Source organism: Nomascus leucogenys, chromosome 15, assembly GCF_006542625.1.
Source record: "Nomascus leucogenys isolate Asia chromosome 15, Asia_NLE_v1, whole genome shotgun sequence".
NCBI lineage: Eukaryota > Metazoa > Chordata > Mammalia > Primates > Hylobatidae > Nomascus > Nomascus leucogenys.
Genome location: NC_044395.1, coordinates 58,996,795 through 59,024,622, shown reverse-complemented (window position 1 = coordinate 59,024,622; position 27,828 = coordinate 58,996,795). Strand labels below are relative to the sequence as shown.

The 27,828-nt window shown below is 37.1% G+C and overlaps 1 protein-coding gene across 3 annotated transcripts in view; it reads right to left on the bottom strand.

Annotated features, from left to right (window-relative positions):
- RSF1 (remodeling and spacing factor 1) overlaps positions 1-27,828 on the bottom strand; it is a 158,329-nt gene that overhangs the window by 35,603 nt on the left and 94,898 nt on the right. For 2 of the 3 annotated variants that reach the window (XM_003254671.4, XM_030828731.1), the window contains 2 exons: positions 24,429-24,583; positions 23-1,797 (listed from right to left, as the gene is read on the bottom strand). In XM_003254671.4, coding sequence (XP_003254719.2) covers positions 23-1,797; positions 24,429-24,583 — 1,930 coding nt within the window. The remainder of the gene's footprint in view (positions 1-22; positions 1,798-24,428; positions 24,584-27,828) is intronic. The other variant, XM_030828730.1, reaches the window with a different exon arrangement.

The following is a 27,828-nucleotide window of genomic DNA, read 5'->3' as shown; positions in this document are numbered from 1 at the left end:
TTTTAATTAAGACAAGTTTTACCTTGCTTACTTTAGAATTTGTATCTTTCTCTGATTTTTTCAAAATTTCCTTTTTGTCAGTTTTTTGCAAAGCTGTTGACTCTTCTTCCACCTCATCTTCTCCTTCCCCTCTTTTTTTATCAGCTTTCTGATCTCTGATCTCAGCCACTTTTGCAGTGGGTCTAGATATTCTTGGAGATCTTCTTAAAGTACGACCCACATTTGTTTTCTCCTCTTCCTTTTCTGTCTTCTCTTGCTTGTTTTCTGGTTCTAGAACTTTGGGGGGAGAATCAGGCTTCTTTTTCCGACTTGATATCCTGATTGTTAATTTGATGCCCTCTTTCTGCCTTTCAGAGGTTATCTCTGTATTTTCTGAGGCAGTGGTTTCTTCTTCAGGAACCAACTTATATTTGAATTTGCTTTTTTGCATAGAACCCTTTGTCTCAGAAGGCTCCTCTATGCCAGAGGTCTGGGCATTGTCTAGATTATCCATTTCTACCTTTGTGAACTCAGAATCCTCTTTTAGGGTTTCTAGGTCTACTTTTTTCACAGACTGACCACCAACAGTACCTTTACTCTGGCATTCTACCACTTCTTTTTCTGAGGCTAGTTTCTCACAGTGGTCAATGATATTAGATGGTGGAGAAGTTTCAGCTGCCTCAGGAGAGCCAGGCTTTTCTGACTCTAGAGCACTCTTTGGAACTTCTTCTGGTATTGGACTCAACCTTTGTGCGTCCTTATCAAGAAAAGTCTTTTTTGACTTCTCTAACTTTTCAAGACATTCTAGGATTGGTGGGCGCTTATCCTTCTTAGTTTTGGGAGACTTCTCTTCACCCTTCATGGTACATGACTCAGTGGAAGATAAGGCAGTTTTTAAAGAGAGATCTTTTGCCATCTCAGAAGACTCAAGAGAAGTTTCCATTTCTGGAGGACCGGGTTCCTCTATTTGTGCTTTTTGACTATGGATCTCTAAGACTGATATTGAACTATCTGCATCTTTCCTCAAAGGGGCTGTTTCTTTCTCAAGCTCACCTGTTTTCATATTTGTTATGACAGAATTTAAGGACTCTGTTCCATTTCCCTCCATGACGATATTTCTGTCTTTAGAGGGGCTATAGCTCTCTTCCTTTGTCTCATAAAACTTTGTCTCTACTGGTTCTGTCTTAAAATTTGGAGCTACCCTTTCATCACTAACTTCTCCATTTACCAGCTGTTTCCCTTCATGACCCAAAGCGGTGATTGTAGAGATCCTTTTACAAGTCTCTTCCTCTTGTTTTATTTCATCTTTCAAAAACTCTTTCGTTGGAGTAACCGATTTACACAAAGGTCCCTTGACTGGACTGTCAAAATCATCACTCAGTTTAATTTCTCGTTTTTTTAGTGGTATCTTGGCCTGCTGGTCATTTTTAAGTTTCTCAGTTTCTTCAGTAGATTTCTCAGTAATTTCGTGAGAAGATTTAATATTGCCACCAAATTCGATCCTTTCAGGCTCCTGTGCCACTGGCTTCTCCATGCTACTTTTGGTATCTTTAGGATCTACTCTACATTCCTTCACCTCAACTTTAATGGGTTTGACATTTTCCTTGAAGGAATCACTTTCTTCTTTGATAATCTTTTTTTCTTCATTTTCTGGCAAAGGTTTTTCTAGCTTCACTATGACTGGCAGTTTCACAAGTTCCTTTTCATCTTCTTTTTCTTTTTTCACAGTAGTCTCTTCTAGAACATTGGCTGTAGAACGGTTTTCTAAATCCATAGGCTGCTCCTCACTTTTCATCTTTTCACTTTCTTTCTGTTCCTCTAAAAATCAGAAAAAGTTTAATTACATGAATAGAAACTTTCAAGGCTATAAAATATAAGACTTAGTATAATGTATATTTCCATTTAAACCTTCTGTTTTAAAAGAGGTGGCCTCTGTCATTGGATATTTGACAATAAAAAATAAAATCTGACAATGAAGAAAATTACAAAAGCTTTGAAATACAACTTCTAGATATTAAAAAAACATTTAGAAAAATTTAGGTTTCTGCTTTTTACTTTTTGTTTTGGTGTTCTCAATGGATTGCAAATATTTATGCAGTTCAAATAATTTATTCAAATTCAAGAGATGGCTTAAAAACATAAAATTGAAAATGCTACCTAAAACATTTCCAGAAGACCATATTTGTTTTAAAAACTGACAACTGTTAAAAGAACTGAGCACTTCATTTCACTGAGGTACCAGGAACACGGCAGTGGGAAAATGAAAAATATAGAAAGACAAAAAGCCCATATCCTATTACCCAGAGGCAATCACTAGTAATATTTTAGGTTACTTTCTTCTGGTCTTGCATATTTTTCACTAAGTTGGTATCATGTTGCCTCAATTTATTCATTGAAACACTGGCACTTTCTTATGATACTTTTATAAAATGATGCCTTTTATAAAAATTGAGTTTAATAATTATATAACATTCCTCAATGTGATCATATTACAATTTACTTTATCAAATGCCACCACTGAACATTTCAGAAGTTAGTACTATACAAAGAAACTGTTTAGATTTATCTGTCAATTCTTCTTTATACCCTATTGGCTATATATTTTCAACTTTTATGGAGTACCTAATACTAGTGCAGATTTAAACATAACCAAAGCTATATTCAGTAAACAGCATAATCTCCGAATAGGATTATAGAGATTGCATTCCAGAATTCATTGACTACTAATTTTACATACATTTTTAATCCCTTCACCTTATCCTTGCTACTGAAAAACCTAATTCTAAACAAAGTTCTACTAAGACGTAAATTTTTTTCCTAAAATTTTGAAATCATTCTCATCAAGTTGATAAACCAGTTAGGATATATTTCATGGGAATAATGGGATGGAAAGAAGTGAGAAGATAAAGCAGGATACGTTTTTTGAAATGAAAATTGAACCACCATTTCTTTTACTTCGAATGATGTTGCAAATAAAAAAGCCAAGAACCATTTAGAACCATTCAGTGTCTGAGAGTTAAGCAAATGTAATCAGTATTTCTTCCTTCTTTACAAAGTCAGTGCCATAGGGAATGCTGCTAAAATATTTCAAGAGATGACAGTAAAAAAAATTTTTTTAATTCAATATATAAAATAGTCCTACAGCATAAATAAGGTAAGAAAAAAACAGAGATGACAGTAACTACCTAAGTTGTATGTTTTCTCTTTCCCACTGATAAAACAGGTTTAATAAATTCTCATTTATTGAGATTAGCTAGTATATCAGGAAATTTAACTAAATGAATACCTTAACAGTTAAAATACTGATTACTATCTTTAAAAATAACTTCAACCGCCATGTGCGATGGCTCACGCCTTTAATCCCAGCACTTTGGGAGGCCAAGTTGGGCGGATCGCTTGAGCTCAGGAGTTTGAGACCAGCCTGGACAGCATGGTGAAACTCTGTCTCTACAAAAAATATAAAAAGTAGTCGGGGCATGGTGGTGTGTGCTTGTAGTTCCAGCTACTAGGTAGGCTGAGGTGGAAGGATCGATCACTGGAGCCCAGGAGTTCAAGGTTAACCTTGACCCCAGGAGTTCAAGGTTAACCTTGACCCCTGATCATGCCACTGCATTCCAGCCTGGGTACATTTCAGCCTGGGTGACAGAGTGAGATCCTGTCTCAAAAAAAGAAACAAATAAAACAAAACAAAACAAAAAAAACTTCAACCCAATACTAAGTGTGTGCTAAACACAAGTTAATATTTTTTATCTCTATTCTATGGTTCAGAAAGTATCTAAAGATTTCATCATGACCCTGATCCAACGTAAAATAAGTTGCTCAGTTTCTTCAGATTTCTCCACGTTTTCATTCGAAGGTAACTGATCTTGGTTTGAGTAACAACACAGCAAAATAAAACAAGAAATGACATTAGGTTCAAGATTCCCAGGTTCACTAACCCTATAGCTAGTGATGCAACTTTGGGTGTGTCACAAACTCACTGATCTTTCTTCATCTATAAATAAAGCAGCTGGACTAAATAACCTCAACTATTATTCTTCGCTGGTGTTATATTTCTTTTATTCTAAAAATGTTAAATTCTTGGTTTTTTGTGTGTTTGGCTTGGGTTTTTTTTTTTTTTTTTGAGACGAAGTTTCGCTCTTGTTGCCCAGGCTGGAGTGCAATGGCACGATCTTGGCTCACCACAACCTCCACCTCCTGGGTTCAAGCGATTCTCTTGCCTCAGCCTCCCGAGTAGCTGGGATTACAGGCATGTGCCACTACGCCCGGCTAATTTTGTATATTTAGTAGAGACAGGGTTTCTCCATGTTGGTCAGGCTGGTCTCGAACTCCTGACTGCAGGTGATCCGCCCACCTTGGCCTCCCAAAATGCTGGGATTACAGGTGTGAGCCACCGCGCCCAGCCGGCTTGGTTCTTTTAAGAGAAAAAAATGACAACAATTAATATTCTAGCTCCTCTAAATTAAATAAATACGTTTCCAAAATAGTGTAGAGAAAGGAAGAACTAGGACAGAATATGAACCTTTAAGCACTATAATAATTAGTAAAAAGGTCAGTTACACAAGCATTTTCCCAAAGTTTGTCAAAAGAAAGTTGTAAAAGAGCATATAAATGAGTTTAAAAGGCATAAAATTTGAAGTGACCAAAGGAAAAATTCACTCCAAAAATTGAAACACAGCATCACATTTCTTCACAAATGAGGTGACTCCAGAGAAGTGGTAGCTACTGTGGGTTTTTAAAGGTGATTCATTCATTTACTCAACAAATATTTATTGATCACTTATGTGCTTTCTCCACCACCCCTAGCAGAATCATTCTGTAATGATACATTTAATATTCTATATAAGTTAACAGTAGGAGACACTGAGTTGCCGATTATCTATTCTCTTCTTCTTTCTTACAAACAGAACTTATTTTGTTCAGGAAGGCACTTGCCTCCTCAAACACCTTAAAGCTGTGAGTCATGTGATCCAGTTATGACCAATGACATGCATGACGAAGTCGTGGGTGAGAAGGGAGTCAGCTGACTGGTGCCTTTTGCCCTTTTCCCTTCTTTGGGTCCAGATTCTATACACGATACCTGGAGAAGGAGCTGTGGTCTCAGCTACGTGGGAGGATTGCTTGAGCCCGGGAAGTCAAGGCTGTAGTGAGCTATGATTGCACTACTGCACTCTTGCTGGGGCGACAAAGCAAGACCCTGTCTCAAAAAAAAAAAAAAAAAAAAAACCCAACAAACTAACAAAAACACCCACCACACAAATAAAATGTTGGATATACAAGTGTTTTATACAATTCTTTATTTGAACTATTTCATTAAAAATTAAGACTCTCAGCCAGGTGCGGTGGCTCATGCCTGTAATCCCAGCACTTTGGGAGGCCAAGGTGGGTGGATCACAAAGGTCAACACGGTGAAACCCCATCTCTACTAAAAATACAAAATTAGCAGGGTGGGGTGGTGTGGGCCTGTAGTCCCAGCTACTTGGGAGGCTGAGGCAGGACAATGGCTTGAACCCGGAGGCAGAGGCTGCAGTGAGCTGAGATTGCCCCACTGCACTCCAGCCTGGCGACAGAGGGAGACTCTGTCTCAAAAAAAAAAAAAAGAAAAAATTAAGACTCTCAAAGAGTCAGACAAACCTTAACGCTCTTGTGTCACCTCCACCTTGGCCAGCTGTGGGACCTTTAGAAAATTACTTGAAACTTTCTAAGTCTCTTTAGATTCTAAGCTCTTTAAAACTGAAACATAAATATCTATACCTCAAGGAGGAGCTGTGAGGATTTTTTTTTTCTTTTTATCTTAGGGGACTTTTTGAAAATGGAGCATGCAAAGTACTTTTACACAGTACTTGGGAGCTATTATTAATTATTTGGCCCCATCTTTTTACCAGAAACTTCAGCCACATCGGAAAATTCAGTTTCCCAAAGCTGCCATCACTTTTTTGTTTTACTCTGTTAACTCTGCCTAGTAAGCAACTGCTATTTTGTACCTTTTAAGATTCCTCACTTTCCTAATTTTTTTTTTAACTTTTACTTTAGGTTCAAGGGTATGTGTGCAGGTTTGTTATACAGGTAAATTGCGTGTCATGAGGGTTTGACGTACAGATTATTTTGTCATCCAGGCAATAATAAACACAGTATCTGAGAGGTAGTTTTTTGATGCTGACCCTCCTCCCACCCTCCACCCACTTTCCTAATTTGCAAAACAACTAAAATAACAAGCACAATCTCCTGGGTTGCCAATGATTGCATACAATACTACATAGAAGGCCTTCAGAAGAGTAATACCAGGCAAGCACTCAATGTTTGCCAACATTATTATATTATAGGCAAGATCTTACCTTCCTCAAGCCCAGTTACAATATCACTCCATTTTATAATTTTATCTGATCCTTTCCCTATAAGGAATTAATGGCTCCTTTTCTCGTGTTTGCACATTGCTTTATAGAGACTTCTATAGTAGCACTTACTGCCCAGAATTATAATTATTTATTTACAAATCTATGTATCCTACCAGTCTTATGAACTACTCTGGGGCAGAATCATGGATTATTCAACTGCAGTAAGATACTCAAACATGTGCTGACTAAATTGAATAAACTGAAACGGCAACAAACGCTAGTCTAAATGTTGGCAAATAACATCAGTACTTTTCATGAGGTAGCTTTTACTAACAGGAAGTCTTATGTAGACTGTAAAGCAATATTTAATTAAAAATTCTATGAAGCATATTTCACCAACTTACAAAGTGAGATTTGGGCAAGGACATGATACATTTAACAGATGCTATGGTATACTGCATTGAAGAAGGATTAATAAATGCATTTACTTAAAAGACCACTTAAAATCTAAGCTAAAACTAAAGATCCCAAAACAAAATTAGCCATGGATGTCAACCAACAATGCAGAGGCTGAAATGTTCAAACTCCACTAGTAATCAAAGAAATTAAAATTCAAAAAGCAGTGAGATTTTTCATTTAACCAACCAGCAAAGTTTATATTTAGTGATAATGTTCAAAGCTCCTAGATGTGGCAAAAGGAATTATGCTCATACACTGGTAGTATTAGCATAAAGTAGGTAAAACCATTCAATAACTATTCAATAAATATTTACTGAGTGCTTGCTTTACACTTGGAAACCTCATTAAAGAATTTTTCAAAGACAGGGAAACTATCATGTAGCATGTTAAGTACAAAAAGTAGAAAATAAAACTCATTTTTCATGTAATCCTAATTCACATAAATAAACCAATAAATCTGTAACCACACCTAGAATAATGACTAGAAAGAAACAGAACACAATGTTAACAGTATTGTTGCATCTTGATAATAGGATAACAACTAACTTTTATTTTTTGCTTTACACTTTCCCAAGTTTTCTATAGTAAACATGTAATATCTTTTTAACTAGATAAATAAGAAACCCAGTGTGTTTAATACAGGGAGTGGAGTGACAGAATCAGATCTGCACTTCAGCAAAGGTACTCTTGGCCAGGCATGTTGGCTCACGCCTGTAATCCCAGCACTTTGGTAGGCCAAGATGGACAGATCATTTGAGCCCAGGAGTTTGAGACCAGCCTGGGCAACATAATAAAACCTGTCTCAACCAAATACAGAAAAATTTGCCAGGCATGGTGGTGCACACCTGTAGTTCCATGTAGTTCCAGCTATACTAGAGGCTGAGGTGGGAGGATCACCTGAGCCCAGGGAAGCTGAGCCTGCAGTGAGCCATGGCCACGCCAGTGCACTCCAGTCTGGAAAACAAAGTGAAACTCTGTCCTCAAAAAATCCCCAAAATCAAAAAAAGCCAGTGATGTCTATTTTAAGCTAAGGCCAATCCTTCCATTAATGCTTTGCATTTCATATCCTCTAGCCTACTCAGAAAGAGTTTTAATCAAAGTTTCATCATCTCTTGTTTTAATGAGCTCTCACTAGCTGTAGTATTGACAACAGATTCAAGTGAATGAAGACAGAAACAAGAATAGTTAAAGAATTATTGCAAGAGAACTAATTATAAAAGCTCTTCAAGGCCATCCCATTTTATTCGGATTGAAAACCAAAGTTGTCAATAAAGCACAAGGCCATGCACAATTGGCATGTCCCTCTCCCCCCTTTCAGAGCCTTACCTGCCTGACCTCTTTCTTCCCCTATTACAAATAGTCCCCACTCATTCTGCTTCAGCTATATTGCTAACCTTGCTTTTTCTATGAAACAGACCAGCAAACTTTCCATAAAGGGTCAGAGTAAATATTATTAGCTTCCCAAGCCATGGAGTCTGTCACAGCTACTCAAGTCTACCATTGTAGTGAAAAAGGAGTCATTGACAATCAAATATTAAATGAATAAATAAAATTTAATTAATAAAACAGGTGGCACACGCCAGATTTGGAAGATAAACCCTGGTCAGTCAATCTTTGCTCTAACATAGTAAGTAAGCAGGGTTGTGCCACCTCAGGGTCCTGCCTGTTTTTGTCAGCATAAAAATCCTTTTTCTCTGGTATTTGCATGGCTTGCTCTCTCAGATCCTTTAGGACTCTATTCAAGTACCAACTCTTCCATGAGTCATTTTCTAGCAACTCAATCTAAAATTATGCCCCACTCTCTTCCCCAAATTATTTTCCTTCCATACCTCCTTATCACCATCTATAATGTATATTTTATTTACTAATCTTGTTTATTGTTTGATAATTATGACATGTAACCTCCATGATGAGAAAAATTTGACTGATTTTGTTCACGGCTACATTCACAATACTGAAGATAGTGCATGACAAATTGCATATACTCAATAAATATTTGTTGACTGAAATGAGTGAAATATGACAGGTGAAATATCACCTGTGTCTAAGAGTATATGTCTGCAACTGAAGTTTTGTTTGCCAAAGAAACTTTCACCATTCTGAAAATGTCAACAGACTTAACAGTTTCCAAAATGGGTTCAAATACTGAAATTATCATTTGATACTATCAAGATGCACATAATAGAAAATTTTATGCAAGCTGCCTGCACCATTTTGCTGTATGATAAAGGGATCTGAATTTGTGCCAATTCTTTTTTATTTTATTTTTTATTTTTAGAGACAATGTCTTGCTCTGTCACCTAGGCTGGAGAGCACTGGTATGATCATACCTCACTATAACCTCAAACTTCTGAGCTCAAGCAACCCTCCTGCCTAAGCCTCCTGAGTAACTGGAACTATAAGCAAAACTCATCACGCCAGGCTAATCCAAAGTGCTGGGATTACAGGCATGAGCCACTGCACCTGACCAGTGACAATTCTTATAACTTACTTTAAAATTTCATGGTACTTACTTGACAAAGGTATCAAGAATTTTTTAATGATTAAGTATAGAAAAGAAAACCACACAAAACAAATGCATAGCTTAATACAGTAGAAGGCAAAAATGAAAAAGAAATTTAGCAGCTACCCCAAGAGAGCTATACATGCCTTTTCTAATAATAATTCTCTTCTTTACCAAAAATAACTATTAATCTGACTTTTTTAAATTAAAAAAAAATTTGTTGACAAGTAAAAACTGTATATATGGCACACAAAATGATGTTTTGAAATATAAATACAGTGTAGAATGGCTAGATCAAGCTAGTTAACATATGTATTACCTCACAATTTTTTTTTTTGTAGTGAAAACACTTAAAATCTATTTGGCAATTTTAGGCATACAGTGTTATTAACCAGTCACCATATAGTACATACCTCTTGAACTTATTCCTTATTTTGTTGTTAGTTTAGTTTTACAAGTTTATTTTCTTTTTAAGGACACGTTAATGTTACCCCTCTATCCCTTATTTTTCTTGCAATTTATTTTTTCAAGACACCAAATCCACCGTTCTACAGTTTCTAGATACTGTAGACTACATTCCCATATTTCTTTGTTTATCCTGTGAATCATCCCTTCAACATATTCAGGTTCAATTTCTGTGGCAAAACTACTTCTCTGGTGTTGAGTTCTTTATTAAGAGGCATATGATATCTGGTTATTTCTCTTTTTATTAGCAGATGTTGATGCTCAATATAAAAACTTAATTTATTAGCAACTTCAGAATGATGACATTCCCATTCTATCATTCATTCATCTGTGACTAGTTGGAATACTTTTATAAAAACAAAAGTACTTTACTCATTTACTATCTTGTTACATAGTGGTAAAGTTCATATACAAAAGGAAGGATAAGTATTTGACTATCTTGAGTCATTTTAACATGACTTTGATAACTTCCTTACTACCTGGAGTGACAAGATGATTCCTAGCTTATCATGCTGCATAACTGAAATCAACCATTTTTCCGATTTTTTAATTGGTTTAGTTTTGTGGGAAGTTGTATTTCAAGACCACAATCTGGGCACTGAGGATGCTCACAGGTACTGGGTTTACCAATGTTTCTAAGCCTTTTCAGTAAACAGGGTTAGGAAATACACACATACACACACCCCCGCCCCCTCCGCCACCCCCAACAAACACATTTTTTACAAAAAAAAAAAAAACAAAAAAAAGACAAAACGAAACTCATGAGTTCATTCTGATAGTTCATGTTTTCTTAATCTTTTCTAACTTACATATTATTTGCTTTTCCCACACTGAAAATCTTGGTTTTCAAGGACACAGATGATACAATTAAGATATCATACTATTTTGTCTCAAATTATATACAAAACATTTTCAGAGTAACAATACTGATACCATTACCAAGGTCATTAAAGAAAAGTTAAAAAGTTTGTGTATGTGGCCAGGTGCAGTGGCTCAAGTCTGTAATCCCAGCACTTTGGAGGCCGAGGCGAGCGGATCACAAGGTCAGGAGTTTGAGACCAGCCTGGCCAACATGGTGAAACACCGTCTGTACTAAAAATACAAAAAAATTAGCCAGGCATGGTTGCAGGTGCCTGTAATCCCAGCTACTTAGGAGGCTGAGGCAGGAGAATCACTTGTACCTGGGAGGTAGAGGTTGCAGTGAGCCCAGATCGAGCCATTGCACTCCAGCCTGGCAAGAAGAGTGAAAGTCCATCTCAAAAACAAACAAACAAACAAACTTCAAGTGCACTCTCACCCTACTTTCCCTAATGTTAAGAACTTACGTAACTAGAGTACAATTACCAAAACAGAAAATTAACATTGGTAAAAATACTATTAAACAGATTTTATTCAAATTTCACCAGTTTTCCTTCAATGTCCTTTTTTATTCCAGGATCCATGTCTCAGTGTATTCTTTTTTCCTTGGTCTCCTCCAACCCTTAGTCTCCTCCATTCCTCATTCTTTCTTTGTCTCTTCTGACCCTGACACAGTTATTCTGTAGAATACCTCTTAATTTGGGCTTGTTTGGTGTTTTCTCTAGATTAGATTGAGGTTATATAATCTAATGTTGAATTTTTTGACAATACTTCCACAAAAGTTACGTTGTGCTTTGTATAAAGAGTTACATGATGTCAATAAACCCTGATATGGTTTGGCTGTGTCCCCACCCAAATCTCACCTTGAATTGTAATAATCCCCATGTGTCTAGGGCAGGGCCAGGTGGAGATAACTGAATCACGGGGGTGGTTCCCCCATACTGTTCTCGTGTAGTGAATAAGTCTCATGAGATGTGATGGTTTCATAAATGGGAGTTCCCCTGCACAAGCTCTCTTGCCTCCCACCAAGATATGCCTTTGCTTCTCCTTTGCCTTCCACCATGATTATGAGGTCTCCCCAGCCATGCAGAACTGTGAGTCCATTAAACTTCTTTCCTTTATAAATTACCCAGTCTCAGGTGTCTCAGGTATATCTTTATTAGCAGCATGAGAACAGACTAATACAACATCTTACTGGTGAGGTTAACTATTTGGTTAAGGTGATATCAACTGGTTATTTCACTGTAAAATTACCATTTTCACCTTTGTAACAGATAAATATCCTGGGGGAGATACTTTGAAATTATGCTAATATCCTGCTTCTAAACAAATTTTCACCCACTAATTTTAGTATCTATCAGGTATCTTGCTTGCAACAATTATTACTGTAGCATTTTCTTAATGGTGATTTTCTACTTTCCTCATTGCATGTTTTAATTTATGTTCACTTGCAGGGAAAAGCTGCCCCTTCACCTTTATTTATTTATTCAAATTGTACTTACATAAGTCTGAACTCATAGATATTATTCTATGGATTAAAATCTATCTTTACATATTTTGTTACTAAAACTCTTACTGCTTTCAATATTGGGAAACTCCTTCCACTGGCACCTATGTCCTAATGATATGCCCAAATCCCTTTTTGAGCACATCCTTATTTTCCAGCATTACCAGATGTTCCAGGTGTTTTCCCTGCCTGTTCTTGAGATCAATCTCTTCTCTAAGGAGCTCTGGTTCCTCTTACAGGAGAATGACATTTTGAAATCAAAATCTGGAGGCTGTGTTCACTGTTACTGGGGTGTCACTGCTCTTAGATTCCTCTCATAAACACATATATACAGGTATACTAACTCATACACGTGATTAAACTTTTATTTCTTTATCACCTACTACTGATGTTTTGTCAGTCATTTTGGCTATCTGAAGCTCATTCACGAGAAGATTCCTATACAAAACACTCACGGGAAAAGAGATTATAGATATTGGTAACAGCTTATCTGCAGTCTATCTGAAAGTCACATTGGCTGGACATAAAGTCCCTGGCTGACATTTTCTCCCCCCGAGAGTCTCTCAAATACGTTACGGCATTTTCTTCTGGCATAAAGCACTGATGTCAAAAAGAGTGAAGGCAGTCTGATTTTCCTTCCCTTGTAAGTCATTTGGTCTTTTTGTCTGGATACCCAAGGTATTTCTTTCTTCAAAGCCCTGTAATTTTACTAGAAAATGTCTTGATGTTGATTGGTCTGCACTGAGTTTCCAACTACTTCAGGAAAGTGTTTTCCAACATAGTCTTTAGTTATTTATCTGTCCCCTTGCTTTTTCTTTTTGGTGGACACCTATCTCTTGGATCTTCTTTGGCTATTTTCAGTATAGCATTTTCTCTCAAATCCTTATATCCTATGTTTCTTTTGTTTTTTACAAATACCCTGTTTTCTACTTTTCTATTTTGTAAAGGCATTAATTCTTACGTTTGTTGACTCAGATGTTTATCTTCATCTTTTTAAAATTTTAACTCTTCTAAGTCCTACCACTTATTATAGTGTTCATGTTTGATGGGCATGTCTTTCTGAGAAGCTTTCACTGTCTGTAGGGATGTTATTCTGCTTCTTGTTCTCTTTTGTTCTTATAATCCCAGATTTGAACTTGCTCCCTTTTAGTTGTCTGGTTTTATGTACAAGTAGATTCCCTAAACTTTTAGAAAGAAGTCATTTTTATGAGTTTTTCCAATTTCATAACTTTAGAGCTCCCCTGTTATTTTTGTGAAATACTCAAAATTAAAGCAATGTACTTTATAGATCGCCTAACTCTATTCTTCTCCCATAATTTTATTTGAACCTTCTTTTTGTTTGTCCTGTTGTCCCTGTCCTACTTAATTTGGAGCCTATGCCCAGCAGTTTCACGTCAGCGTGGAGCTTAATCCTGGAAAGGCTTTGGGTGGTGAGGATTGAGAATTCATGAGGCCCATAGTACCTGAGAATCTTTAAGACCTTTGTTGTAGATTTTGTCTATACGTTTTTGTTATTACCATCAATATGTTCCTTTTATGGGGCAATTGGTAGAGACTCAAAATCCACACCACTGTGACTTTCCAAAATTCATGAATGATAAATTTTCCCCTGCTAATTCAAACCACAACAAACTCAGTCAGAGTAAACCAATTTCAACAGTTCCTCCAATCATGAAAGATTTCTTCCATTTCTTTCTCCTTTTCTTCCTTGCTTCCTTCCTTCCTTCCTTCTCCAATAAGGAAAAATCTTTCACAAAGAAGCACTATAGGCCAGGCATGGTGATTCACACCTGTAAACCCAACACTTTGGGAGGCCGAGACAGGCAGATCGCTTGAGCGCAGGAGTTTGAGACCAGCCTGGGCAACATGGTGAAACCTTGTCTCTACAGAAAATACAAAAATTAGCTGAGCATAGTGCCGCATGCCTGTAGTTCCAGCTACTCAAGAAGCTGGGGTAGGAGGAAGGACTGATTGAGCCCAAGGGGCGAAAGCTGCAGTGAGCCATGTTTGAGCCACTCAACTCTAGCCTGGAGACAGAGCATAAACCTTGTCTTAGAAAAAAAAAAAAAAGCCTTACTCCTGTAATTCCACTGCTTGTAGAAGGTTGAGGTGGGAAGATTCCTTGAGGTCAGGAGTCTAAGACTGGGCAACATAGCAAGACCTCATCTCTACAAAAACAATTTTTTTTAAAATTAGCTGGACATGGTGGCACACGCCTGTAGTCTGAGTTACTCGGGAAACTCAGGTAGGAGGATTGCTTGAGCCCAGGAGTTCAAGGTTACAGTGACTTATGATCATGACACTGTATTCTATCCTGGGCAACTGAGCAAGACCTTATCTCTTAAAAAAAGTTCTTAAATTATTGGGAATGATAGAGGAGTTAAAAAATTATATAAGTTCTTAAAAAAAAGCAGCAGCACTATGGTCTGTATCCTATTGTTTATGGCAAAAAAATACAAGAAAGAAATGCAAACGTCAATGTATTTCCTGTCAATTTTTTCTATTTAACTCAAACATGATGTAAAAGACAGATGGTGATAATAAAGAGTATCTTTTCTTTTATTCCTATAAAAGGAAACTATTTTAGATATCATAATGTTGTAACAATAACATCTGTATTTATTAGTCTCCCTATACTTGTTTAAAGTAAAACAATGTTTTATTTTATTTATTTATTTTTTTGAGAGGGAGTCGCACTCTGTCGCCCAGGCTGGAGTGCAGCGGCGCAATCTCAGCTCACTGCAACCTCCACCTCCCAGGTTCGAGCGATTCTCCTGCTTTGGCTTCCTGAGTAGCTGGGATTACAGGCTTATGCCATCACACTCAGCTAATTTTTGTAATTTTAGTAGAGACGGGGTTTCACAATGTTGGCCAAGCTGGTCTTGAACTCCTGACTTCAAGTGATCCTCCTGCCTCGGCCTCCCAAAGTGCTGGGATTACAGGCGTGAGCCACCACACCCTGCCAAAACATGTTTTATATAATAAAAATAGTTTTTTTTCCTTTTTTGAGACAGGGTTTCACTCTGTCACACAGGCTGGAGTATGGTGATGTGGGCACGGCTCACACCATGCTTGGCTAGTGCATTATTATACATTCAGTACATAAACTTTTTGATCCCCATCCATAAGTTTCTAGAAATTGTCCACAAGTATCAAAAAATGTTCAATCTTACTACTCATCAGGAAAATGTAAACTAAAACCACAATGAGGTATCACCTAATGCCTGTTAGGGTGGTTATTATCAAAGACAACAGGTGTAGGCAAAAATGAGGAAAAAAAAAAAGAGAGAATCCCTGTACACTGTTGGTGAGAATGTGAAGTAGTATAGCCATATAGAAAACAGTATGGAGGTTCCTCAAAAAATTAAAAATATAAGTACTATAGGATTCAGTAATCCCACTATGGGGTATATCCGAAGAAAATGAAACCAGTTTGTTAATGAGGTATCTGCACTCCCATGTTCCCTCCAGCATTAATCACAATAGGCAAGATATGGAATCAACCTAAGTGTCCATCAACAGATAAAAGGATAAAGAAAATATGATCTATATACATGATGGAATATTATTCAACATTAACAACGAAAGAAATCCTGTCATTTGTGACAACATGGATAAACCTGGAAGATACTATGCTAAGTGAAATAAGTCAGGTACAGAAACAAATACCCCATGATCTCACTTACATGTGGAATCTTAGAGTTGAACTCACAGAAGCAGAGTAGAATAGTGGTTATGAGGGACTGAAGGTGTGGGGAGATGCTGGTCAAAAGATAAAAACTTTCAGTTACGAAGAATAAGTTCAAGAGATCTACTACTGTACAACATGGTGACTACAGTTACAACAATGTACTGTATACTTGAAAATTGCTAGGACAAGAGACTTTCAGTGCTCTCATCACAAAAAAAGATAAGTCTGTGAGTCAATGCATATGGTAATTAGTTTTAGACATTCCACAATATGGAATTAGTTTTAGATATTCCACCATAAATATATACAACTTTTCTTTGTCAATTAAAAAATTTAAACCCAGCCAGGCACGGTGGCTCATGCCTGTAATCCTAGCACTTTGGGAGGCTGAGACAGGTGGATCACTTGAGCTCAGGAGTTCAAGACCAGCCTGGGCAACACAGTGAAACCCTCTCTACAGAAAAGGCAAAAATGAGCTAGGCATGGTGGCTTGTGCCTGCAGGCCCAGCTACTTGGGGGTCGGAGGTGGAAGGATCACTTAAGCCCAGGAGGTGGGGGTTGCAGTGAGCCAAGATCGCACCACTGTACCCCAGCATGGGCAAAAAAACCAAAAACCAAAAAACAAACAAAAAACACCTTGCAATCTAGAATAAAAAAATAATATAAATACAGGATAAGGGTGTCACCCTTGGGGCCTCCTGAATGCAGTGAGAATCCTGGAACTTTGGTCCACAGAGTTGATAGAAGAGATATTGGCTTCCATGGAACATGAGGCTTTTGAGTGGTTCCTGGACCCGCTCAATGTAAATCCCATCTACTTGTTTCTCCAGTTGTCACCTGGGAGAAAACAGCTTCTGGATGGCCATTAAGAACTGTTGCAAAGACTATTCCTAAGGCTAGATGTTGCTCCTGTTGGCAAGTTATGATCCCTGTTCTAGATCGATCTCAGTATACTGATGCCAAGTGTTGTCTGTAGCAGTTTTGGGAATCTGAATACTGAAACCTAAGAAGGATCCCGACAGGGACTAAAGATATAAAACTGCAATGTATGGAAAAATACTGTGTTGTGTAGCTCATTTATTAATCAACACTTTGACTCTTGTATGGGAGCTTATCCAATTCACAAGTTTACCATGACAATGCCATGTTCCACTTTTAATTTTTTTAATACAAAAAAGTCCCTGACAGGGAAGTAAGTTCTTTTATCTCCAGTCATATTAAAATTCTCATCAAAGTTACAAAGAAATCATTATGAGTAACACATCATAAATATCTGTGCTTTCATCAGGTACAATAGAAAATACAAAAAATAATTTAACATCTTGTCTCATTTATTACCAGTAATCTACTCACTATGAGCAAGAGTATTTCCAATTGTACTTACATATGCAAATGCTCATTCTAGTTTGATACACCTTTTTGCTGCACTCAAACTCAAAATTAAAAGTTTTGGCCGGGTGTGGTGGCTCACACCTGTAATCCCAGCACTTTGGGAGGCCAAGGTGGGCAGATCACCTGAGGTCGGGAGTGCAAGACCAGTCTGAGCAACATGGAGAAACCCCGTCTCTACTAAAAATACAAAATTAGCTGGGCCTGGTGGCGCATGCCTGTAATCTCAGCTACTCGGGAGGCTGAGGCAGGAGAATCGGTTGAACCCAAGAGGTAGAGGTTGCAGTGAGCCTAGATCACGCCATTGTGCTCTAGCCTGGGCAACAAGAGTAAAACTCCGTCTCAAAAAAAAAAAAAAAAAAAAGAATATATAGCTGCACATCTCAGCATTCAAAAATAAATCTCCTTAAAATATCAGTCCTCCCCCTCCCAATTACTTCCTCAGGTACCTTTTATGTTAACCATCATAGCTTTTACAATGGATAGTTTCATAGTAATACATGTTACAGACTGAATTGTGTCCCCCACAAATTCATATATTGAAGCCCTAACCCCCAATGTGACTGTATTTAGAGACAGAGCCTTTGGTGAGGTAATTATGGTTAAAGAATTCTCAGAAGAGCGGGGGACTTTAACATTACAGGAATGGTGCTCTTATAAGATCAGAGGAACAGAAAATAGATAGCTTTTTCTCCACACAGAGCTCCCCCCTCAGATCATGCTACTCCAGACTGAGCCACCACGTCCTGCCCTGTTCTGCCACAACATCCACTAGATCGGGGGCCAACATAGGTGGAGGACCACTGTCTCTCTCAAAAAGTAGCCAGGCATGGTAGCATGTGCCTGTAGTCCCAGCGAGGCAGGAGGATCCCTTGAGCTCAGAAAATGGAGGTTACAGTGAGTTGTGATTGTGGCACTAGATTCCAGCCTGGGCAGTAAGAGCAAGACCTTGACTCTAAAAATAAATAAATACAAAAACCAACTATACTGACATATTTCACTTCAACAATTAGCAACTCTCTCCTTTTTCTGAAATAATTCTTGGTCTTTGTTTTTCCAAAATTGATAAAGACATGAATACAATAAATATCTTATTTTCATGTTAACTACACTGTAAGAAAAAAATATAGGTATAAGCACCTGAGACTAAGCCCAATTTTAGAGGGCAAAAGAAAGGAGTATGGCAAAATGGAATGTTAATCTCACATAAATAGAAACAACCATTATTTAGCTACAGAGTATTTTTGACATATAAAAATGATCATCCAAAGTTGACAACTTTTCTAATTTTCAATTTTAGATGTTGACAGCAACTTCATTTAAAAAATCAGTCATATGAAAACATATGTTCCCTCAAAAATTTGTATATTAACATTCACCGCTGCATTATCTATACCAAAAGGTGGAAAAATCCAAATGTCCATCAAGTGAACAGATAAATAAAATGTGGTATATCCATACAAATAAATATTATTCATCCATAAAAAGGAATGAAGTACTGATACATGCTACAACATGGATGTTGTAATATTTAGCATATGTTTTTAACATTATGTTAGTGTAATGTTAAAAAAAATTACGCTAAATGAAAATGTCAGACACAGATGGCCACATGCTCTATGCTTCTATTTTTATGAAATGCTACAAAGAGGCAAATCCATAAAGATAAAGTAGATTAATGGTTTACAGGGGATGAGGGTAGGGAGAAATGGCAAGTAACTTTTAAGTGGGTACAGAGTTTCTTTGTGGGGTGCTAGAAATGTTCTAGAATTAGTCGTTATGGCTGCACAATGCTGTGAATATACTAAGATCACTAAAATGGTGAATTTTATCTTAGCTTTTTAAAAACAAAGCAGCACTGTAGAAACCAAAATAAACACGTTTTTGGGCCAAATTAAGTCTGTGAGCTGCCAGTCTGTAAATTTTGTTCTTTATAAGAAATTCTCAAACGATATCTTATCTGATCACCTGTAGGCAGAAGTGCATTACTGTAAAAATTAACAAAAGGACAATCTTCTTTCAATTAGTAGAATTAAAAACTAAATGTTAGTTGAGCTTCCCTCAACTTTTTCCCCAGAAAAGTTTACTTTTAACTTTTTGGTCCCTTCTAAATTAGAATACAGTATCCAATGTAGAGAGAAAATATATATTAAATTCCATGGTGTTTTATATGCACAATACCTTCCAGGTAGTATTATCATCTAAATTAAGACAATGGATCTTAAACTCCCATAAAAGGGTATAAATGACACCAAACACTTACTTGGAAATCTACCATAGTCTGAGAATAACAACTCAAAAAGTATTTGAGCGCTTCAAGCCTGATGCCATGACTGGCCCTAATATAAGTGGGATACAAATAGTATAAATAAAGTTTCAGATGGTCCTTGAAGTATAACCAGACTTTCATGGGAGTTGGGGAGACAACATCTGAGGGAGAGAAACAGCATGCAGACACAGAAGGGAATGCCCAAGACATATGGAGAAAACAAAAGCATCTAGATGATCTGGAACCAGTACTCATGTAAGAAAAAGCAGGAGCTACTGCTAGAAAGAGAGACCAGACTGAGATTCTGAATGTTAGTCTAGCAAATTTAGACTTTCAGAAGGCAATTCTAATTGTCTTTGAAACAAAGTCAACTTAATTATTTAGTTGGTGCCACCATTTTCTAGGCCACTTCCTGCCATTTTCCATTTTTTTGCCCACTTTTACAGTTAATACGTTTCTCCTTAGCACCTATACAAAAATAAACAAAAACTTATCTTACTAAGATACAAGGCATGGCAATTTAACTAATGACTAAAGAAAAATCTATTTTAGCTACAAGAATAGGAGTGGTTGTTATTCTCTATCCAGTGCCTATTTATTTTTATTTCTTGCTGCCCAATTTGCAAATATCCAACCATGCTTAATTTTTAACTTTTGTCACATTTTGCTTCTACGCTCTATGTTAGACATTCCCCAGGACTGTTTCCAGCTTTTGACCTACTCCTTCCCACCTGGCCCTGATCCCCCAACACAGCCCAAGGGTAATGTTTGTTTATATCTGAAAGGAATAAAAATGACAGAACAGAATCATATTTATTTGGTCTTGCCATGGAATAGACTACAAGAACTACATCTGAGAGGACAAGGGTGAGAGGGTTTTTAGGGGCTGAAATTATATGTAAGTGCAGCATTAAAAGGGCACAGGGACACTGGAGACAGATTGCCTAGTTTTGAATATTAGGTCTGCCATTAACAAGCTATGTGACCTTGGGAAAATTACTGAAATCACTCTTTATCTAATTTCCCTCATCTGAAAAAAGGGAAGTAATAATATTACACTACTAAACAGGGTTTGTTGTGAAAATGATCTGACAATATAGGCAAAGCATTTAGAACAGTATTGGCACATAGTAAATGGTTTATGTGTTACTATTTTATCTACTATAGTGTAAGCTTTACAAAAGCAAGGATTTTAGTCTTTCTTTATTAAACTATATGCCTAAAAATCATGCTTAGCACAGAGAAGGTGCACAGTAAGTATTCATTGAATGAATGAATGAATTAGTAAGAAACATTTTGTTGTTAGAGAAAGAGAAGCAGAAAAGCAAAAGAGAAGGTAGGCTGTGCGCGGTTGCTCACATCTGTAATCCCAGAACTTTGGAGGGCTGAGGCAAGAGGATTGGTTGAAGTCAGGAGTTCAAGACCAGCCTGGGCAACAAAGTGAGGCCATGTCTTTACAAAATTAAAAATTAAAAAACATTAGCCAGGCATGGTGGCGCACACCTGTAGTCCCAGCCACTCAGGAGGCTGAGGCAGGAGGATCACTTGAGCCCAGAGTTCCAGATTGCAGCGTACTATGATTGCACTACTGCACTCCAGCCCGACTGTCTCTAAAACAAAAATAGAAGACAGAAAAACAAAGAGAATGAAATGTGCTGCTCCTCCTCTTCTACTTTTTCAAGAGATGCCATCCCTTACAGACCATTTTCTCTTAGTTATGTTGAGAGGTATAACATCAGCATTCATTGAGAAATGTTTTCAAAAACAAGCGTATAACAGCCTTTGGTGTATTTGTTTCAGAAGTTAGGAGATGACCTTATTACTCAAAATATGGTCCTCTAACCAGCAGTATCAGCATTACATAGGTCCTTGTTAAAACAGCCAATCAGCAGACAGCCAAGACCCACTCCACCAGATTCTGTATTTTAAAAAACTCCCGAAGTGAACACCCCGCATATTAAAGTTTGAGAAGTACTACTCTAGATCACTTTAAGAGCACAGGCTATAGAAGGATCAGGCTTCAAATCTAGCCTCTGACACTTAATTATGTATATGACCTGAGGCAACATTATAAATGTTCCAATTTCCTCATCTGTAAAATTAAAATAATAATAGTAGTTACCTCAAAGAGTTGCTATGAGGATTAAATGAAAATCCATATGCAGCATTTGGTAGACTGCAAAGAAAACAGGATGTGCCCAATAAATGTTAGCTGTTGTTATTGTTGAAATCCCCCATTATCTACTATAAGGCCCCACAAAGAAATTTCAGCATTAACTATTAGGAAGAGCTTACCTAGAAAAACAGTTTGTTCTGTTTTTCTTTCTACTTTAAACTACACAATGAGTCTCCCTTCAAGATCAGTGTCAATTTTGAGGTCTTGTATTAGAAATAATTGCCTCTTAAATTTCTATTATTCTGACCTTGGTTTCCAATTCACATTTTCTCTGGCTTTGATTTTAATTGTGTATGGGAATAAGAAAATATGTGAATGAATGACCAAAATGAACAAATAATATTAAGTTTAAACCTAGAACTAATCCTTGGAAAATACTATTAAAAAAGAATAGAAATTCAATAGGAGGTTCAGACTACTTTTAAATTATTATGCATGGCTGGGCACGGTGACTCATTCCTATAGTCCCAGCACTTTGGGAAGCCAAGGCAGGAGGGTCGCCTGAGGCCAAGTCAAGACCAGCCTGGGCAACAGAGCAAGATCCCATCTCTACAAAAAATAAAAAATGAAAACTAGCCAGGCCTGAAGGCACATGCCTATAGTCTTAGCTACTCAGGAGAGGCTGAAGGGCCGGGATCACTTGAGCCCAAGAGTTCTAAGCTGCAGTGAGCATGACTGCACCACTGTACTTCAGCCTGGGCGACAGAGAGAGATCCTGTCTCAAAGGAAAAAAAAAAAAAAAGCTTTCTAAAGTAGTCTATAAGTTTAATTTTAACATATGAAAAATAATTTTTCAAAGCAGAAATTGGGCTTAGAAATAATACCACCACAGACATTTGAAATAAAACCACATAAGCAATGAAGGATGATAATCAACATTTCGGCTAAAAGCAATGCTTAATATATAGGAACATTATTATATACTACACAGAAAGGCATAATTCCTTGTTTACAAGCAATGCTTGCAGATATGGAATGCTTTCTATAAATGGTTTCCTGAGAGCAGCAAATAAAGGAATAACATTATTTTTAGGTTCTAATCAAAACTAGCAGAGGCAAACTAAAAGCAAAGAAAACATGATAAGGAAAGCAAATTCCTTCCCTTGTCATTAAAAGGTTATCAATAACAAATATTAACTAAAAAGATGTTGGTCAAAATTTCAGTTGGTTTCTTTCCTTTTGGAGAGCTCAGGACTTGGCTCTGTCTTCCTAGAATGGTTAGAATTTGATCTGCCTAGTTAAGTAAACTAGAAAACTCAATCAGAAATCAGGTTTAACAATTACAATTATCATAGACTTAAGAGTTTTCAAGCATAACAAAAAAATAAACAACCCAAAGAAAAAATGGACAAAGAACTTAAATAAACATTTTTCCAAAGAAGATATACAAATGGCCAATAAACACTTGAAAAGATAGATGCTTAACATCACTTATCATTAGGAACTAATAATTACAATGAGATGCTATTATAAAAAAAACAAACAGAAACAAGTGTTGGTGAGGATGGGAAGCAACTAGAGTCCTTGGGCATTACTGGAAGGAATGTAAAATGATGCAATCGCCGTGGAAAACAGTGCTTCCTCAAAAAATTAAACACAGAATTACCATATATGATCCAGCAATTCCACTTCTGGATTAAAAGAAGGGAAAGCAGGGACTCAAGAGATATCTGTACACCCAATTCATGGCAGCATTATTCACAATGTCCAAAAGGTGGAAGCAGTTCAAGTGCCCACTGATGGATGAATTGATAAACAAAATGTGGTATATACATACAATGGACAATTATTCAATAATTTATTATTATTAAAAGGAAGAAAATTCTGACATACACTACAACAGTGGTTCCCAACCTTTTGGCACCAGGAACCAGTTTCATGGAAGACAATTTTTCTATAGGAGGTGGGTTGGGGGGATGGTTTTGGGATGAAACTGTTCCACCTCAGATCATCAGGCATTAGATTCTCATGAGGAGTGGGCAACCAAGATCCCTTGCATAAGTGGTTCACAATAGGGTTTGTGCTCCCATGAGAATTTAATGCCGCCACTGATCTGACAGGAGGTGGAGCTTGGGCGGTAATGCTCACTAGGGTGGTAATGCTCACTCGTCCCTGCTCACCTCCTGCTGTGCAACCTGGTTCCTAACAGGTTACAGACCGGTACTAGTCCTTGGCCCGGGGGTTGGGGACCCCTGTAACATGGATGAACTTTGAAGACACTATGTTATGTGAAATAAGCCTGTCACAAAAGTGCAAGCATTATGATTCCTCGGATATGAATGATCAAATTCATAAGAGACAGCAGAATGAGAGATGCCAGGGGCTGAGGGGAAGGAAAAATGCAGAGTTTAGTGTTTAAAACATACAGAGCTTTAACTGAGAAATATCAAAGAAGTTCTGGAGATGGATGGTGGTGATGGGTGCATCACAACAATATGAATGTACTTAATGCCACAGAACTGTATGGTTAAAAATGGTTAAAATGGTAAATTTTATGTTATATTTTGCCACAATAAAAAAGTTCATTAAATGTCTTCACATTCCTTAGTAAAAAATATTATGTTTTGATGATTTGAACATTTTTTACTAAGATTTTTTAAATGTTCTACATAAAAGAGCAACATATTCGATGTTTTTGGCCCCATTTTCTTTAAATTAAGGAAAAACCAACCTCCTTTTATAAGAAGGCTCCCAATTCAAATTGAGATAGAAATTCAGAATTATATAGTTGGGAAGAGGAGTGGAAGAATATGGAAGAGATTACAAAACAAAGCAAAACAAAACACACAAAAAAAACCTTGTTTAGGTGTTTCTTCCTCTTTTTTAGTCTCCTCATCCTCTAAGCTGGGACTTTCCCGAGAAGAGTTGTCTTGTTGGCTAGAGTTTTTCAATAGTACAGGATCAATTTGTGCTTTCAGGAGTGCAAGAGTCTCAGCCAACTCGTTTCGATTTCTAAACAAGGAAAAAAATAAGACAGCATAAAAATCTTTTTCCTGTTCTAGAGAACTTTCTGAATAATACCGACAGAAATTAAAATAAAAAAAGAAAAAGACATTAAGAACATCAAAAACACTGGTATAGCTAGCCCTAATTAACCCTGAATTTTAAAAGCACTAAGAAAAACACATTAAAATATACTGTTCTTCAGAGAGGAATATTAGATTTTCCTCTCTACTGATTGGAATGACAATGAATATCTCTTTGGTTGAAAAGAAAAGTAGGAACAAAATTAAACAAAAATCAACGTTTGATAACTTTAAAAGTACTATGTAATCTCTAAGGAGATGAAATCAATGTAAAACTTGATTGCAAAAGTATTTTTTGTTTTGTTCTTGATTCATCTGGAAATAATTCTTTTCTACCTTCAGAGATAACAGTATTTGATATTGCTACAAAATTAAGATCCAGAACTTTCTGATTACAGCAAAACATCAGTTCCAATAACACAATTTAAAAACATAAAAAATTGTGGTAGCTGATTTTATTTTGCTAATAATGGTTTATAACTGATTCAACAATACCAGAAAATTCCAAATAAATAAGAGTCTAATCTGTAAATTCTACTTAAAAAAAAAAAAAAAAAAAAAAGGAGACATGGTCTCACTTCCTCATCCAGGCTGGAGTGCAGTGACCTGATCATGGCTCACGGTAACCTCAAATTCCCAGGCTCAAGACCCTCCTAACTCAGCCTCCCAAGTAGCTAGGACTACAGTTGTATATCCCTATATCTGGCAAATAAAATCCTGTATTTTTACTAGCAAAAACGAAGGTGTGGTATGGTTAATTTAAATGCCACTTACAACTGAGAAAACTCACTTGGATATTTTTCTTGCTCAGACAAGCAAGAAATGCTGTCAGACAGTGCGTAATGCTAAAGATAAAAAGCAGACCCTGGACTAAGAGTTGGGAAACTTAGTTCTAGATGTGCCACTAGGTTATTAATTAGCACCAAGATCCTCCCATCTGTGTTCTCAATGTGCGATGTAAATACCCCTAATTCAAAGTGAAAACTGCTAAGATGAAATGACTCGTTTTCTTATCTGTCACATATGGCTCCTACCCTCCTTTCCCTTTCCAATTCCATGCCAGCTAGATTCTACTGCTTTAGAGTAGGAACTCTGCATTCCAAAGAGCCCCTGAACAAGTCATATATCCTCATTAGGCCTCAGCTTTCTTATTTATAAAATAAAAGAACGGATTCTCTTGAGTATTACTAAATTGGTCTTCTAAATAAAGCAGTAAAATTGCCACTGATAAAAATCAGAAATTGAAATGACAACCATTTATTATACATGAGAATGAAACATACATGCTCATACATATCATATGAGCATATATAATAAACAGTCTAGAATTTTAATTATCTAATATCAAAAGGTAAGACCAGATGTTTTCTCAAAGTCTTGTCTGGTCCTGCCTCCATTTTACAGAAAGGAAAATTAAGACTCAGAGACTTTATTTATTTTTGGCAAAGATCCAGTCCCCTAATTTCATTACAACCTACTTCTAACTTAAGGATCTATGCTTTATTACTACTCATATTCCATTGAGAATTCCATATGTTAAAAAAAAGAAAAAGAGAATTCCATATGCAACAAATGGCTCAATCTATTTGTTATTTCTCAAAGTCATGGTGGGAACTGAAGAGTATATTGAAGTTATGCACCATACCAATTTTAAAAAGCTTCAAAACGTAAGAGAGCTAATATTGCTAGGAAAATCTATTTCAATTACTTCCACTACTTTTTTTTTTTTTTTTGAGATGGAGTTTCACTCTTGTCACCCAGGCTGGAGTGCAACGGCAGGATCTTGGCTCACTGCAACCTCCTCCTCCTGGGTTCAAGCGATTTTCCTGCCTCAGCCTCCCGAGTAGCTGGGATTACAGGCACCCATCACCACTCCTGGCTAATTTCTTTCGTAATTTTAGTAGAGATGGGGTTTCACCATGTTGGTCAGGCTAGTCTCAAACTCCTAACCTCAAGTGATCTGCCCGCCTTGGCCTCCCAAACTGTTGGGATTACAAGCGTGAACCACTGCACCCAGCCTACTTCCACTACTTTAAGCAAAAAGGGAATTTAGCAGTAAAATTTATTAAAGAACAACTCCCTAAAAGGCTTTTTAATCTGTTCGATGTGTTTAAACACAAGCCTAAAGTAGTCGTTATTATATGAAAACAAAACTACCCATCTTTGGGTTTTTCCTATTTTGAACAATTTAAAAAATCCTAAATCTGAGTTAGTCAGAGGAAATTTTTATGAATTCCCTCAAATCACATCCAAATTTCTTAACACTATCTACAGAATCTTTTAGACTATGGACCCTAACAACAATCCAGTTGTTTTGCTACCCCTCCCTCACTTGTTCTCTGTTCTCCATACCATTTCCTCTCTCAGGCATGTTAAATCAGATATATCCCTCCAAAATACCAGGCTTTCTTAGGATATCAGGTGACTGATTGCACTTCTGCTCTCTTAGCCTGGAATGTGTTCCCCATGGCTAATTCCAGTTACTCTCTCAAAGACAAGTATAGAATGAATAAACAAAACGTAGTACATCTACATATGGAAATACTATTCAGCCATAAAAAGGAATAAAGTTCTGATTTATATTACATGGATAAACCTTGTAAAGATTATTCTACTTGAAAGTGGCCACACATGGCTGGGCGTGGTGGCTCACATCTGTAATCCCAGCACTCTGGAGGGCGAGGCAGGAGGATCACCTGAGGTCGGGAGTTCGAGACCAGCCTGACCAACATGGAGAAACAGGAAAGGAAAGGGGAAAGCGAAGAGGAAAGGGAAGGGAAAAGGGATGAGGAAAGGGAAGGGAAAAGGGAAGGGAAGGGAAAAGGGAAGGGAAAGGAAGGGAAAAGGGAAGGGAAGGGAAAGGGAAGGGAGAAGGGATACGGGAGAAGGGAAGGGAAGGAAAGGAAAGGGAAAGAAAGAAAGAGGCCACACACAGAAAGTCACATGTTATATAATTCTATGTATATAAAATGTTGAGAATAGGCAAATTATAGACACAGAAAGACTGGTGGTTGCTAAGGGCTAGGAAAAGGGAGAATGAAGAATAACTGCTAATGGGTACAGCGTTTTCTTTTTAGGGTGAGAAAAAGATCCCGGTGTTAGATAGTGGTACCAGTTGCATAACTTGTAAAAAATACTAAAAACTACTCAATTATATATATTTTACAAAAA